This window comes from Pteropus medius, unplaced genomic scaffold (assembly GCF_902729225.1).
Source record: "Pteropus medius unplaced genomic scaffold, Ma_sr-lr_union100, whole genome shotgun sequence".
In the NCBI taxonomy this organism is placed as follows: Eukaryota; Metazoa; Chordata; class Mammalia; order Chiroptera; family Pteropodidae; genus Pteropus; species Pteropus medius.
The window spans coordinates 132592-148330 of NW_024348530.1; the positions used below are offsets into that span (position 1 = coordinate 132592).

Consider the following 15739-nt stretch of genomic DNA (forward strand, 5'->3'; position numbering starts at 1 on the left):
TAAGGTAGCCAACCTCACTCTCTCCACCAGATCAGCTTTTACAAAATGGAATTATTTGGAGTTGCAATTAAAATTCCTGGCAGAAGCTCTTCTAGGATGTACCATTGCTTTACTGCAAAGACAGCAAATAAAAATAAGCAATTCAAGATCTGTACCTTATTTCACCTTCTCTAATGTGGCCTGCCAATTCTTCAATAAATTTCTCCCCTTTCATCCAGTAGATCATTGGTCCAGATTCTCCACTGAATCCAAAGAATGCTTTGCAAGGGATGTTCAGAGGCTTTCCTGAGAATTACAGAGAAAAAGAAATGAGTAAATAGCTCCTGGTTATCACTGGGGGACAGAAAAGAACCATTTAAAATACAGAAGAAAACTCAGAGGTGACCCATTTTCGACTCATCTTCCAATCATCTTATCACTGTACATAAGAAAAAACTTAAATGTTAAAAGGGCTCCTGGGAAATTTTAAAATTCAAGATTTACCAAAAATGAGAAAGTAATTGCTTATTTTTACTGCCTCCCTCCTAGGAACTAGTATAAAAGAATTAATAGAAAGCATCTCCTTTTATTTTTCTTTGTTGAGAGTATTTATTACTGCTTACTTGGAATTGCTTTTGAAGCGAACATTAATCAAAAGTGTAAGTTAATTTTTTTATTGGTGAGAAAACATATGCTAGACTATCTACTATTATTAAGGTTGCAAGAGGAAAATTGTTTATTCTGATGATCGTCTAGTCTGAAAAAAAATGGATAATACAAATGAAAGGCAAATCTTTTAATTAGAAAAACATCTATAAAATTTACATGCAATGAAAACTCAGTCTAACCATATTTTCTATATTATTTGTGTTCCCCACAGTACTTAAATAATTGTAGGCAAGACCTAAGCACTTTTTGATTATTCATCTTCATGATTACAGCTAAAAACTCTTCGTAACTGTAATTTATTATCAAACATATAAGCAATTATTTTGCTGGCATTGATTTTATTTTCTTCTTGCAAAGTAGATCAGTAAAAGAAAAATCAGTAAGAGCACAATCTTGACATTTCTGACATAAGAATTCCCCAATTCATAAATTGTAATACAGCATATCATTTTCTGTATAACACACATTTTTTGTCCTGATTGGAGCACTAAAAAAACAACTTTCCCTTGTAGAGTACATGGTAGACGTGTTCTCATAATTGCTCTGAGCTGCAGACATTTTAAAAATTCCATTCTTAAATTGATTAAAAACTTCCATGTTCTGAGAATCATTACATTCTGTTTCCTCACTATAACCAGCACGTGGCTTTCTTTGAGGACTATTTTCACACAGAAGCGATTTGAATGGAAGTTAGGGTCTACAAAATACAAAGTGGAAAAAAAAAAGAATTATCTTAACTCAAAAAAAAATGCAAAGTGGAAAACCTCACAGACGTGTGGATGCTGGTGATAGGCTGAACTTAACCATAATAAGTGATTTGTTGTCAAATATTGATCATATTATAGTAAAAATTTATATCTCAGAAAAATGACATGTTGTGGGCTTTGGGGATTATTTAATTATTGTCAAAACCTTTGATGTCAACAGTGATTCCTAGAATGTTAGTGTTCAGGCCTGGTTTGATTTTACCGTAGAAAGACAATTACAGCAATGTGCAACAAGAGGCCTCCTCAAGGTGGTCTATTAAAAATGACAATATCTGCCCTATCCTTGGCACTGCACATGAGTACTGACTATTATTGCAATTTCTCCAGGGAATGTTTTTACTCTCCCATCAGACAGGTTCTTGTTAAATAAATGCAAGAGAGAGATATTTCAGCAGCCTAGTTTCTACAAATGCTGAATAAATATCCTGAAGCCTTTTGTCAACAACCAAAGCAGGAAAACTGTCCAACCATCATACACAATACTCTGAGGAGTGTCCCAAAATGATCAGCTCTTGTGCCAGATAGTGAGCCTCAATGTGTGCCTAGGAGTGGGTACCTACTCTACCAAAAGGCGTGAGAGGGATCTGTGTATTGATTGGGCAAATAACCTGAACTAGAATCTATCCAGGCATTTCTAAAATCTGAGTTATGTGCATGTAAAAACTCCTATCTACAATTTGCATGTTTGCTGCTGTATTGTTTTGCCTGTAGACATTTTCAAAGTCATTTACATGTTACTTAAAATCCATCCTGCTAGTAGAGATGACCATCTCGCATTTGTATCTAAATGGGACAGTAGAGTAGGTTAAAGACTATCAGAATAAAAAGAACTTTGTGAGTTTCTCAGTGTGTTTTTCACAGGTAAAGGCTTTAGACATGACTCCCTTTTGGGTTCAATTTGCATTACTAATATTTTCTCTATCACTTTCTTAAGGTCTAGAAGTCAACAAAACATATGTCCATAGAAAAACTTGTATGTGAATGTTCATAGCAGCTTTATTTTTAATAGCCCCAAACTGGAAACAGCTAAATGTTCATCATCAATATGTGAAAGAGATAATCTCTGCTACATCTCTTATGATCCTTTGTATTCCTTTGGTATCAGTTGTAATGTCTCCTCTTTCATTTCTGATTTTAATTATTTGATCTCTCTTTTTCTTATTCGTGAGTCTAACAGTTTGTCAATTCTGTTTTATTTTTTCAAAGAACCAGCTTTTAATTTCATTGATCTTTTCTATTGTTCCTTATTCTCTATTTCATTTATTTCCACTCTGATACTTGTTATTTCCTTCCTTTTACTCACTTTGGGCTTTAATTTTTCTATTTCTAGTTCCTTGAGGTGTAAAGTTAGATTTACATCTTTTTTTGAGAAATTTCTTATTTTGTCTTTTTTTTTTTTTGAGGTAGGTGTTTATCACTATGAACTTCCTTCTTATAACTACTTTTGCTTCATATCATAAATTTTGGTATGCTGTATTTCCATTTTTATTTGTCTCAAGGTATTTTTTAAAATTTCCTCCTGATTTTTTTGTTGGATCCATCTGTTGCTCAGTAACATGTTGTTTAATCTCATCATATGTGTGAATTCTCCAGTTTTCTTCTCAAAATTGATTTATAGTGTCATGTGATTATAGTTGGAAAAGATGCCTGTTATGATTTTAATCTTCTTAAATTTATTAATATTAGTTTTGTGGCCTAGATACCATCTATCCTAGAGAATGTTCACTGTGCACTTGAGAAGAGTGCATTCTTCTTTTGGATGGAAAGTTCTATATGTATTAGTTAAGTCCATCTTCTCTAACATGTTGTTTAAAACTGATGTTCCTTACTGGTTTTCTGTCTAGAAGATCAATCTATTGATGTGAGTGTGGCATTAATATAGGGAATATAGTCAATAATATAGTAATGGCTATGTCTAAAGCCACATAGAGGATAGGGTAATCAGGGGAATCACCTCATACACTATATAAATGTCTAACCAATATACTATATATCTGAAACTAATAATTTAAAAAAAATCCCCTACTATTGTTGTATTGTTGTCAATTTCTCCTTTTCAGTCTGTTACTATTTGCTTTATATTTTTGATACTCCTATGTTGGGTGCATAAATATTTACAAATTTTATATACTCTTATCAGATCGACCCCTTTATTTAATGCCCTTTTTTGTCTCTCATTAGAGTCTTTGTTTTAAGGTCTGTTTCTCTGCTATCAGTATAGCTACCCTAGTTTTATTTTGCTTTCCATTTGCATGGAATCTCTTTCAATTCCTGTACTTTCAGTCTGTGTATTTTCTTACATCTGAAGTGAGTCTCTTGTAGGCAACATATAAATAAGTCTTTTAAAAATTTATTCAGCCACTCAGTCTTTTGATTGGAAAATTTAGTACATTTGCATTTAAAGTAATTATTGATAGTTTTACACTTATTGCCATATTTTAAATTGTTTTCTAGTTCTGTAATTCTCTGTTCTGTTCTTCTGTTGCACTCTTCCTTCGTGGTTTGATAATTTTCTTTAGTGGTATGCTCAGATTCCTTTCTCTTTCTCTTTTGTGTATTTACTATAGGTTTTTGCTTTGTGGTTATGATGAGACTTACATATAACTTAATATTTATAACATTGTATTTTAAATCAAGAGCAACTTATGTTTGAACGAATTCTAAAGTTCTACATTTTATTATCCCCCACATTTTATGTTTGTGATGTCACATTTTACATCTTTTTATGCCGTGTATTCCATAATTAATTTTTGTAGTTATAGTTATTATTACAAATTTATCTTAAGTTTCATACTAGCTTTGTAAGTGACTAATCCACTACCTTTACTATATATCTACCTTTATCAGTGAGATTTATACTTTCATATGTTTTCTTGTTACTAATTAATACCCTTTCTTTTTAGCTTAAAGTTGTCTCTTTAAAATTTCTCGTAAGGCTGGTTTAATGGTGATGAACTCCTTCAGCTTTTGTTTTTCTGGAAAACTTTCTCCTTCAGTTCTAAATAACTTTACCTGATAGAATATTCTTGGTTAGAATTTATTTTCTTTCAGCACTCAATATACCATGCCACTGCCTTTTGGCCTACAAACTTTTTGCTATAATATCTCCTGATTTTCTTCTGAGAGTTCTCTTTTGCATAACAAGTTGTTTTTCTCTTGTTGCTTTTAAGATTATCTTCTTGTTTTTAACTTCTGGTATTTTAGTTATAACGTGTCTTGGTGTGGTACTTTGGGTTTACCTTATTTGGAAGTCTGTAGGCTTCCTGTATTTGGGTTTCTGTTTCTTTCCCCAGGTTAGGGGGTTTTCCACCATTATTTCTTTAAATTTTCTGTTCCTTTCTACCTCACTTGTCTTTCTGTGATCCCTATAATATAAATATAGTACGTTTGATGTTATGCCATAAGTCCCTTGAGCTATTTTCAGCTTTTTCATTATTTTGTTCTTTTTTGCTTCTCTGATTGGTTGAGTTCCACAACCCTGTATTCAAGTTTACTGATCCTTTCTTCTGCTTCATCTAATCAGCTGTTGAAACACTATGATGTATTTTTTTAGTTCAATTTCTATATTCTTCAGCTCTATGACTTGTATTTGCTGCTTTCTTATATTTTCTACTTTTTTGTTGATGTTCTCACTGTGTTCACTCATTCTTCTCCCAAGTTTGGTGAGCATCTTTATGACTATTACTTTGAATTCTTTATCAGGTATATTACCTATCTCTATTTCATTAAGGGTTCCCCCCATCCCACAACGAGGTTTTCACTTGTACTTTTGTTTGGAACATATTATTTTGTTTCTTTATTTTGCTTGACTCTGTGTTGTTTTCTATATATGGGATGAAACATCTATCTCACCCAGTTTTGAAGGAGTAGTTTTGTGAAGGAGATGAAACTTATCTTTTAACAATGTTCTACCTCTTGGTTGTCTTGCAAATATTTGTGATTATCTGAGTATCCAATTATGTTTTTAATACTTCCCAGTAGTTACAGAAGTATCAAGCCCTGTTACTGTCTCAAAGGGAACTATCTCAGTCAGCACCTAGATTCAAGCTGATTGAAAGCCAAACCCCCAGGCTATTATATGTATATATGTATCTGTGAGACTGCAAGCATATGTCATGTCCTACCTGCCACCAGAGTCAGGTTATATGGAAGTGTCCCCTGGGTAAGAGTTGAAAGATTGGGGCTCCAGATACATATATAAATTCCTCTGGAAAACATCAGCCAGCTGTAGAGATAGCACAAACCTGGTGTCTAGGTGCCTATGATTCCTGAGAGCTTCTTTGTGGGACTCTAGAAATCTGCCAAACCTAAAGCCTGCCCCTCAGGGCAAAGCTCTAGGACAAGCAAATAGGTCTCTTTAACAGAAAGACTGGGAATGTGTTTCAGTCTGCTATCTGTATAGTACCCTGGAGATTGTATTCAGACAATAACTGTCTCTCTAATTGTCGCTGTTCCATGGGACCCAGAAACGAAAGTCACCCTGGTATCCAGAGCCATATAATCAAGGGGCATCCCCTGGGTAATGGCTGCAAAAATCAGGGCACCTAACATAAATATAATGGCATCAGATGGGTATAAAATCTCCTCTCTGGGAGATGCTGGCACACTGTACCATGACAGAGGGAGAGTGCAAAAATAGTTTCTGCCAGCATCTGTCCCCAGAGAGCATTTCAGCCGGGCTCTGCCCCTTTAGTTGACACTTTAAGATTAGCAAATGAATCTATTTTACATAAAGCCTGGGCTTTTTAAAAAAAATGGCTGCTTTTGAGCTGGGCCTGGAACAAGTTAGTTAGTATGGGAGCCCTTTAGGAGCCATTTCTCAGTTTGCTACAGCACTTTGGGTCTTACGGACATAAGCCCCGTTGGTTTTCCAAGCCAGAGGTTTTAAGGGCTTGTCTCTCAGGTGACTTACAAATGTATAAACTTATGAAAAGCCATTTAAAATCACCCTGGATTACCTTGGTGAATTACATGACATGTAAACTACAGTACAATAAAGCCGTTAAAAGTAAAAAAGAAAAAATCCCTGACCTCAAGAAGTTTATATTTGGGATGTGACAGAGGAAGAGGTGAAGGACAATACACAAAATAAATTACAGTTATTCCTTGAACAACATGAGCTTGAACTGTGCAGGTCTACCTATATGCATATTTTATTCAATAAATACTGTAAATTTATTTTCTCATTATGAAATAATTTTTTAATAACATTTTATTTTCTCTAGCTCATTTTATTGTAAGACTACAGTAAATTGTGTGTGTGTGTGTGTGTGTGTGTGTGTGTGTGTGTGTGGGGAATTGATACCATTTTATGATTTGATACCACTTTCTGATGCCATTAAGGCTTCTGGTCAACAGTAGGCTGTTAATAATTGAGTTTTAGGTGAGTTAAAAGTTATATGCAGATTATTGACAGTGTGGGGGGTCAGCAACCCTCATTATTATTTAAAGGTCAAATGTAAATATGTTTTATACAAGTTCTAAGAGATGTCATCATTGTGTTTTCAAAGCTAAAGCCATTACCCTAATAACTGAATGATCTATGCTAGCTAGTGGACAAATGCCATCTTTCTTGCCTTGAGCCATCCCCCCACATGGCCAAATCTGAATTTTCACTGGCCTGGTGAGCTCAGCTCACTGCACCCTGGTAACTCCCTGGGACACTGCCTCATCCAACTTGCAAACAACCAGAGGCTTCTTTTTGCAGTTGGCAGGCAGCCGTTAGTCCATGTGTCAGTTCTTGAACAACTCTTGGGGGTCTACGAACCCCAGGAGGGCAGCGGTTACCCTTGGTGAGCTCTGAGACTTTTGTAGAGCAGCCCCAGGCTCAATACTAGTGCCAAATCCAAATCAGCATTAACTCATTGAACACCATTAAACTCATGCTGTTGACTCTCTGCAACCCTGCCCCACACGAATTGCCCAAAGCCAGAAAATGATTTGGCAGTCTGCAAGCAGCCACTGTTGGCCTGTGTCACAGTCTATCTTGGACAACTTTCAGGGGTGCATAAGCTCTAGTAAGGTGGCAATTGTCCTTGGTGTATTCAGAACTTTTTGCAGAGTGGTCCCAGGCTCAGAACTGGTGTCAAATTTGAACCTGCATTAACCCTTTAAACACCACGTGCACATGCTAGTGAATCCTGAGATCCTTCCCCATCCATCTCCCATACCACTTATACCACCTGAGGCTCTTTCAGTGGCTGAGCCTTATAGGCAGCTGGCAGGCTATAGCAGGCTTTGGGGTTCCCTGAGACTGTTTCTGAGCTGCCCCAAACCCAGTACTGGTGACAGCTGACCTAGATTTGCAGCATGGCCTCTTTCATGCATCTCCAGGTCCAGCACCAGCAGTAATTTTTGTGGATTGCTTTGTAGCTCCTACCAGATAGCCCTGGACCAGTAACAGGTAGCAGCTGAACTTGGCCTGCATAGGATACCCTTCTAAGAGTCTCCAGAATGAGCATACCCTGTGGTCTGTTTCAAACCATAGCAGAATATCACCCAATAAGCCCCACAAATGGCACAACAAAAGGTGATCTCAACAGGCACATGAGCCCACTGGGGCTAATTCTGCTCTATGGGGTCAACTCCCACACAGTGGATCATATGCTGTGGTCATGAATAATCCTCACAGCCAGTCAGCCTGAGGATCAATCCAACTCACTGATGTGCCAACAGCAAACAAGGCTTAACTACAACAGGAGGGCATAGAAAACCCACACAAGGGACACTCCTAAAGCATCTGCCTCAGGTGATTAGGGAGACTGCGCCAATGGACCCCACAAGACATCTAATATATAAGACCACCATACCAAGACTAGGAGATGTAGCAGATCTACCTAATACTTTGAAACAAACAGAGAGAGGTAGTCAAAATGGAGAGACAAAGAAACATGACACAAATGAAACAACAGGAGAAAACTCCATAAAATAAACTAAATGAAATGGAGTCAAGCAATCTACCAGATATAGAGTTCAAATCAATGGTTATAAGGATGCTTAAAGAACTTAGTGAGAACTTCAACAAAAAGATAGCAAGCATAAAAAAGACATAGAAATCATTAAAAAGAACTAGTCAGAAATGAAGAACATGATAACTGAAATGGAGAAATCACCAGAAAGAATCAACAGCAGATTAGATGAAGTAAAATGTCGAATAAGCAATTTAGAAGACAAGGTAGAAGAAAACACCCAACTGGAAGAGCAAAAATTAAATAAAAGAATTAATAAAAATGAAGATAGCTTAAGAGATCTCTGGGACAACATTGAGAATAACAACATTGACATCATAGGTGTACCAAAAGGAAAAGATAGAACAAGGGATTGAGAATATATTTGAAAAAATAAAGACTGAAAACTTCCCTAACCTGGCAAAAGAAATAGACATACAAGTCCAAGAAGCACAAAGAGTCCCAAACAAGATGAACCCAAAGAGGCCCACATCAAGACACATTATTATTAAAATGTCAAAGGTTAAAGACAAAGAGATAATCTTAAAAGCAACAAGAGAAAAGCAATTAGTTACTTACAAGAGCACTCCCATCAGACTGTCAGCTGATTTCTCAACAGAAAATTTGCAGGACAGAAGGAATATTCCAAGTGATGAAAATAAAGGAATCACAACCAAGACTAGTCTACACAGCAAGGCTATGGTTTAAAATTTCGTAGTCAAGGAAAAGTAAAGGAATTCATCACCAGTAATACAGCATTATAAGAAATGTTAAATGGACTTCTTTAAGAAGAAGAAAACATAAATATAAATAATAAAATGGCAATAACTACATACCTATCAATAATGACTTTAAATGTAAATAAATTAAATGTTTCAATCAAAAGACAAAAGGTAGCTGAATGTATAAGAAAACAAGACTCATACATCTGCTGTCTACAAGAGATACTTCAGATCAAAAGATATGCACAGATTGAAAGGAAAGGAATGGAAAAAAGTATTTCACAGAAACAAAAAATAGCTGGGGTAGCAATACTTATATCAGACAAAATAGACTTTAAACGAAAGGCTATAATAAGAGACAAAGAAGGACATTACATAATGATAAAGAGATCAATTCAACAAGAAAATATAACTCTTGTAAACATTTATGCACTGAACATGGAAAATCACAGTAGTACATTCATAGTAGGTCATTTTAGCACCTCAAGGGATATATCTTCCAGAAAGAAAATCAACAAGGAAATAGCAGACTTAAATTATATTAGATCATATAAATTTAATTGATATTTTTAGAGCATTTCACCCCAAATTCTGAGAATATACATTATTTTCAAGCAAACACAGAATATTTTCCAAGATAGACCACATGTTAAGCCACAAAACAATTCTCAATAAATTTAATAAGATTTAAATCATACCAAACATCTTCTCTGACCACATTGGTATGAAATTAGAAATCAATTCATAGAAGAAAACTGAGAAAACACACAAATATGTGGAGGCTAAATAATATGCTACTAAACAGTGAATGGGTTAAAAGTGAGATCAATGAAGAAATTAAAAGACACCTTGAGACTACTGAAAATGAAAACACAATGAATGACCCAAAATCTATGGAACACAATGAGAGTGGTTCTAAGACAGAAATTCATAGCAATACAGGCCTACCTCAAGAAACAAGAAAAATCTCAAATAAACAATCTAAGGTTATACATAAAGAAACTAGAAAAAGAACAATAAACAAAGCCTAAAGTGAGTAGAGTGAAGAAAATAAGAAAAATCAGAGTGTAAATGAAATAAATAGAAGCTAAACAAAATAATGCAGAGATCAATGAAATCAAGAGCTGGTTCTTTGCAAAGATAAGTGAAATCGATAAAACTAAACAGACTCAGAGAGAGAGACAGACAGACAGACAGACAGACAAATAAAATCAGAAATAAAAGAAGTGACGATAGATACCACAGAAAGACAAAGGATTATAAGAAAATACTACGAGCAATATGCCAAGAAATTTGCTAATCTTTAAGAATTGCATAAATTCTTAGAAGCATACAATCTTCCAAGACTGAATAAAGGAGAAACAGAAAATTTGAACGAATTACTACTAACAAAATCAAATCAGTAATCAAAAAAAAACAAAAAAAAAACCCCACAAAAATAGTTCTGGACCAGATGGCTTCACAGGTGAATTTTACCAAACATTCAAAGCACAATTAACACTTATCTTTCTCAGAGTATTCCAAAAAATTCAAGAGGCTAGAAATCTCCCTACCTCATTTTATGAGGCCACCATTATCTTGATTCCAAAGCCAGGCAAAGACATTACAAAATAAAAATTATAGGGCGATATTCCTGATGAATATAAATGCAAAAACCCTTAACAAAATATTAGGAAACCAAATTCAGTAATACATTCAAAAGATCATACACCATGATAAGTGAGATTTATTCCTGGGATTCAAGGTTGGTACGATATCTGCAAATTAATTAACATGATACACCACAGAATCAAAATGAAGGATAAAAATTATATGATCATATCAATAGATGCAGAAGAAGCATTCGACAAAATCCAGCATTCGTTAATGATCAAAACTCTTAGCAAGGTGGGAATAGAAGGAACATAACTCAACATTATAAAGTCCATTTATGACAAACCCACAGCTAACACCACACTCAATGGGGAAAAGCTAAAAGCATTTTCCGTATGATCAGGAATAAGATAAGGATGTCCACTTTCACCACTTCTATTCAACATAGCATTGGAAGTCCTAGCCACAACAATCAGATAAAGTGAAGAAATGAAAAACAATCAAATTAGAAAGGAAGAAATAAAAATGTCCTTATTTGCAGATGACATGATACTATAGAGAGAACTGTAAAAATTCCACCAAAAAACTGTTATAACCGATAAATGAATTCAGTAAAGTAGTAGAATACAAAATTAATATTCAGAAATTAATTGCATATCTATACACCAATAACGAATTGTTAGAAAGAAAAATTAAGAAAAACAATCCCACTTACAACTGCATCAAAAAAAAAAACAAAAAAACAAAAAACAAAAAATGAAAAACAGAAAACTAGGAATATATTTAACCAAAGTGGTAAAAGACTTGTACTTGGAAAATTATAAGACATTAAAGAAAGAAATTGAAGAAGATAGAAATAAATAGAAGCATATACCGTGCTCATGGATAGGAAGAATTAACATCATTAAAATGTTCATATTACCCAAAGCAATCTATAGATTCAATGCAATCCCTATCATAGTACTGGTGGGATTTTTCACAGAAAGAGAACAAATAGTTCTAAAATTTATATGGGAACACAAAAGACCCTGCAATCTTGAGAAAGCACAAAATTGGAGGTATCACAATACCTGATATCAAACTATACTTCAAGGCTGTAGACATCAAAACAGCATAGTACTGGCACAAAAACAGACACAGATCAATGGAGCAAAATAGAAAGCCCAGAAATAAACCCATTCCTATATGTTCCATTAATCTATGACAAGGAGGAAAGAATATACAATGGGGTAAAGGCAATCTATTCAATACATAATTTTAAGAAAACCTGGACAGAAACATGCAAAATAATGAAACTAGATCACCTTCTATATAAAAAATAAACTAAAAATTAATTAAAATTAATTAAAGACTTAAATGTAAGACCTGAAACCATAAAACTCCTAGAAGAACATAGGTTTTAACTCTCTGACATTGCTCTTAGTAACATTTTTTTTTCTGATATGTGACTTTGAGCAAGAGGAACAAAGAAAAAATAAATGAATGGACTACATCTAATTAAAAAGTTTTTGTACAGCAAAGGAAACTATCAACAAAACAGAAAGGCAACCTACTGAATGGGAGAAGATATTCATCAATGATATATTCGATAAGAGGTTAATATCCAAAATTTATAAAGAACTTATGCAACTTAACATCAGAAAACTAACAATTCAATTAAAAAAAAAGGCAGAAGACCTGAATAGATGGTCAATAGACATATGAAAAGATGCTCAACATCACTAATCATCGGAGAGATGCAAACTAAAATTGCAGTGAGATATCACCTCACACCTGTCAGAATGGCTATCATCAATAAATCAACAAACAATATGTGTTCATGAAGATGTGGAGAATAGGGAACCCTTGTGCACTTGGTGAGATTGCAAATTGGTGCAGCCGCTATGGAAAACAGTATGGAGGTTCCTCAAAAAAATTAAAACTAGAACTATCATATGACCCAGCAACTTCACTGCTGGGCATTTATCTGAAGAAATCCAAAACACTAATTTGAAAAGCTAAATGCACCCCTATGTTCATTGCAGCATCATTTGCAATTGCCAAGATATGTAAGTAACCTATGTGTCCATCAATAGATAATTGTATAAAGAAGTTAGAGTACATACAATGGACTATTACTTAGCCATAAAAAGAATGAAATATTACCATTTGTGACAACCTAGAAGGTATGCTAAGTGAAATAAGTCAGACAGAGAAAGACAAATTCTATATGATCTCACTTATATGTGAAATCTAAAGAACAAAATATGCAAACAAACAAAACAGAAACACACTCATAGATGCAGATAACAAGCTGATGGTTGTCAAATTGGAGACAGATCAGGGGATAGGGTAAAAAAAGTGAAGGGATTAATGAATACGAATTGTTAGTTATGAAATTGTCATGGGAATGTAAAGTACAGCACAGGGAATATATTCAATAACATGGTAATAACTATGTATAGTGACAGATATGTACTAGAGTAGTCAGGGGGATCACTTCATGAATTACATAAATGTCTAACCATTATTCTGTATACTTGAAACTAATATGAAATAATATTCAATGCCAAAAAATATGCTAATGACAAATAAATAAGTAAATAAGTAAGTAGATACATACATACATAAACAAACAAACCAGAGACTGAATTATCTAATGTGAGAGCATCGCAAGTAAGTGTGGAAAGACAAAATCTATTTAATTTGCCCACGTAGTTTAATTTCTCCTAATACTGAGACTTTCTAAGAATTTATCATGAGCAGCAATTTAACTTTCAATTTGTTTATCTCCACCCCACCTCAAACCCCTTGATGGGCTATGAATTTTATAAAAGCGTCAGATAATCATTAATGCCTTATTTTTGCCAGACATTTATTTCTTCATTCTTCATTTTTATCTTTGGCAATTTTCAACAAACCTCTTTTAATGTCACTTTTATATTTTCCTATTTCTATTTTTCTGGATGTAATTTTTTTTTATTTGTGTCAGTGGAAGCACATTCATGGTGGTTAATTTTCTTGTGAAGTTTTGTAATTTTATTATTATGTTTTTATCTACAGCCAGAATTGTTTTTAGTGGGAATCTTGGGTGCCAAGCACTGTGGAGGTGTTCCCTCAGAGTGGTTCTAAGTTTGCCTCTACCAAGGCCTTACAAGTTTCACTGGTTTGAAGTCAGATTTTCTGTTAACTTTTTAGCTTGGTGGTTTATACCACATGTGTTTTGTGTGAATTTAGAGTTCATACCCATGCTTTGTACAAGTTTAGAGTTTTGACTTCCCTTGAGTCTCTCCTTTCATTCATGGATGTAGACCTGAACAGAATGTGAATTTCCTGGCTACTTTTCTGGACTAATGAGCAGAGTTTTCCATTTCTTATTTCATAGACTTTCAGGCTTCATAGACTGTTCGGACTTTTAGATTTTTGTTGGGATCTCAGATCTAGCTCCACACTTTGCACATATCTGTGGCTCTATGATCTGACCCTCAGCTCAAGCCCTTAGACCCTTAACATTTCTATCTGTTTCTGATATCCCTAGGAGACCTCAGATAAACTTAGCTTTGGTTTTTGCTCCATTCTGTGTATTTTAGTTCACTTTCATTCCCAAATCCAAGGAATTTCTTTTAGTGGTTTGTTTGTCAAGCTGGGCAAACCATGTAAGTCTTTGTTTTAGTTTGACCAACATTTCTCTGGGTTTAGTACAAGAGATTAGTCTTTCTCATAGCAATTCAGTCTACCATATTAACTAGGTGTCTGGAGTTTTACCACAGAAATTTGTAAGCTGTATATCTTAGGCCTGAATGATTAACTTAATTTTATTTTCAACCAAGGAGTTAAAAGTAGAATTTCTATTCCTGTTACTGCTAAATGACATAAATAGATGATCTTCTTTCTTCTCTGGGCTGACACTTTGATATGACCTTTAGAAGATGAAATTAAAAGTGGATAGCTGTGGTGCCAATGTAAAAGCAATTCATCTTCCTGCTATGTTTTATGTAGTTAAGTTTGTAGCTTTAACTTTCAAGAGGTTTATTCCTTCTGAAGATAATCCATAATTAGGGGACACATCTTTTGTTTATTTGTACATGATGTGCTGAGAGTGTCCTGAGGCACATGCTCTAGTCTAGTAGGTTAATATTAGTGTTCATGAAACACAAGGACATGTTATTTTCAGTTGTGAGAAATGTTTTAAGAAGTCTATTCTAATAATTTACTAAAATTTGTGAATTAGTTCCTCAAAAATTTGCAGCGGAGCTTGGGTTATCATTATATTAATGTCACTCTTACTCATATATATTCCAGTATACAATCCCTTGAGTATGAGATATAAGGTACAGTCATAATTTGCATATGGTGAATGCCCACTGGCATTCTTCATTGCTCACAATGGCTTTTCTAATATAGTCATCTAATATATTAAGTGGCCATTCGGAGCCAGAGTTCTATGCATAAAATCACCAGGGTCCTTGATTTTTCTGAGATTACATTAGGAAACTGAAAGGATAATTGAGATTTAGAAACAGGCTCAGACAAAGATCAACTGACTTGACTGAGATAAAATAATAATCCAGCTTCAATGCTGAAAAAAGAATTCATGTTTTCTGATATGTAGAACATTGTCCAACCTACTAGAGACAATGTTGCCTTCCCATTTCTATAGATCTGGAAAATAAAGCAGCCTTGACATTTCAGAGTGATTTGTGCAGCCTTTCCCTCTAACCTTCTTTCTAAAGAGAACCCTCTACTCATAGTCTTTAAACTTAAATGATATAGCCACTGAAGTGAATTCTAAATTATAGTCATGAGCAAGCTATTATAAAACTAAATGCAGGAAAAAAGAAAGTATTTCTTCTAGTAAAATCTAAAGGGAGATGAAAAGCTGATGAGGCAGAGAAATGGGTTACATGGTGGGAACTGTCTTACATGGTGGGAACTGCACAAAAGTAGTGTTTTCTACTCAGAAAATAGCAAGACTTTGTGAGAGAAGAAAGTGGGTACCAAAGGGAAGGAAGAAGGCTGGGAAAAAAATCCTTGAGTACCCTTAGACTAATTATTTGGGAAGAATAAAAATGTAGGGGTGTGT

The 15739-nt window shown here is 34.5% G+C and overlaps 1 protein-coding gene across 1 annotated transcript in view; it reads right to left on the reverse strand.

Moving 5' to 3' along the window:
• IL1RAPL2 (interleukin 1 receptor accessory protein like 2) overlaps positions 1–15739 on the reverse strand; it is a 615492-nt gene that overhangs the window by 52344 nt on the left and 547409 nt on the right. Inside the window, exon 6 of the mRNA XM_039879805.1 lies at positions 156–285. Within this exon, the coding sequence (XP_039735739.1) occupies positions 156–285 (130 nt within the window). The remainder of the gene's footprint in view (positions 1–155; positions 286–15739) is intronic.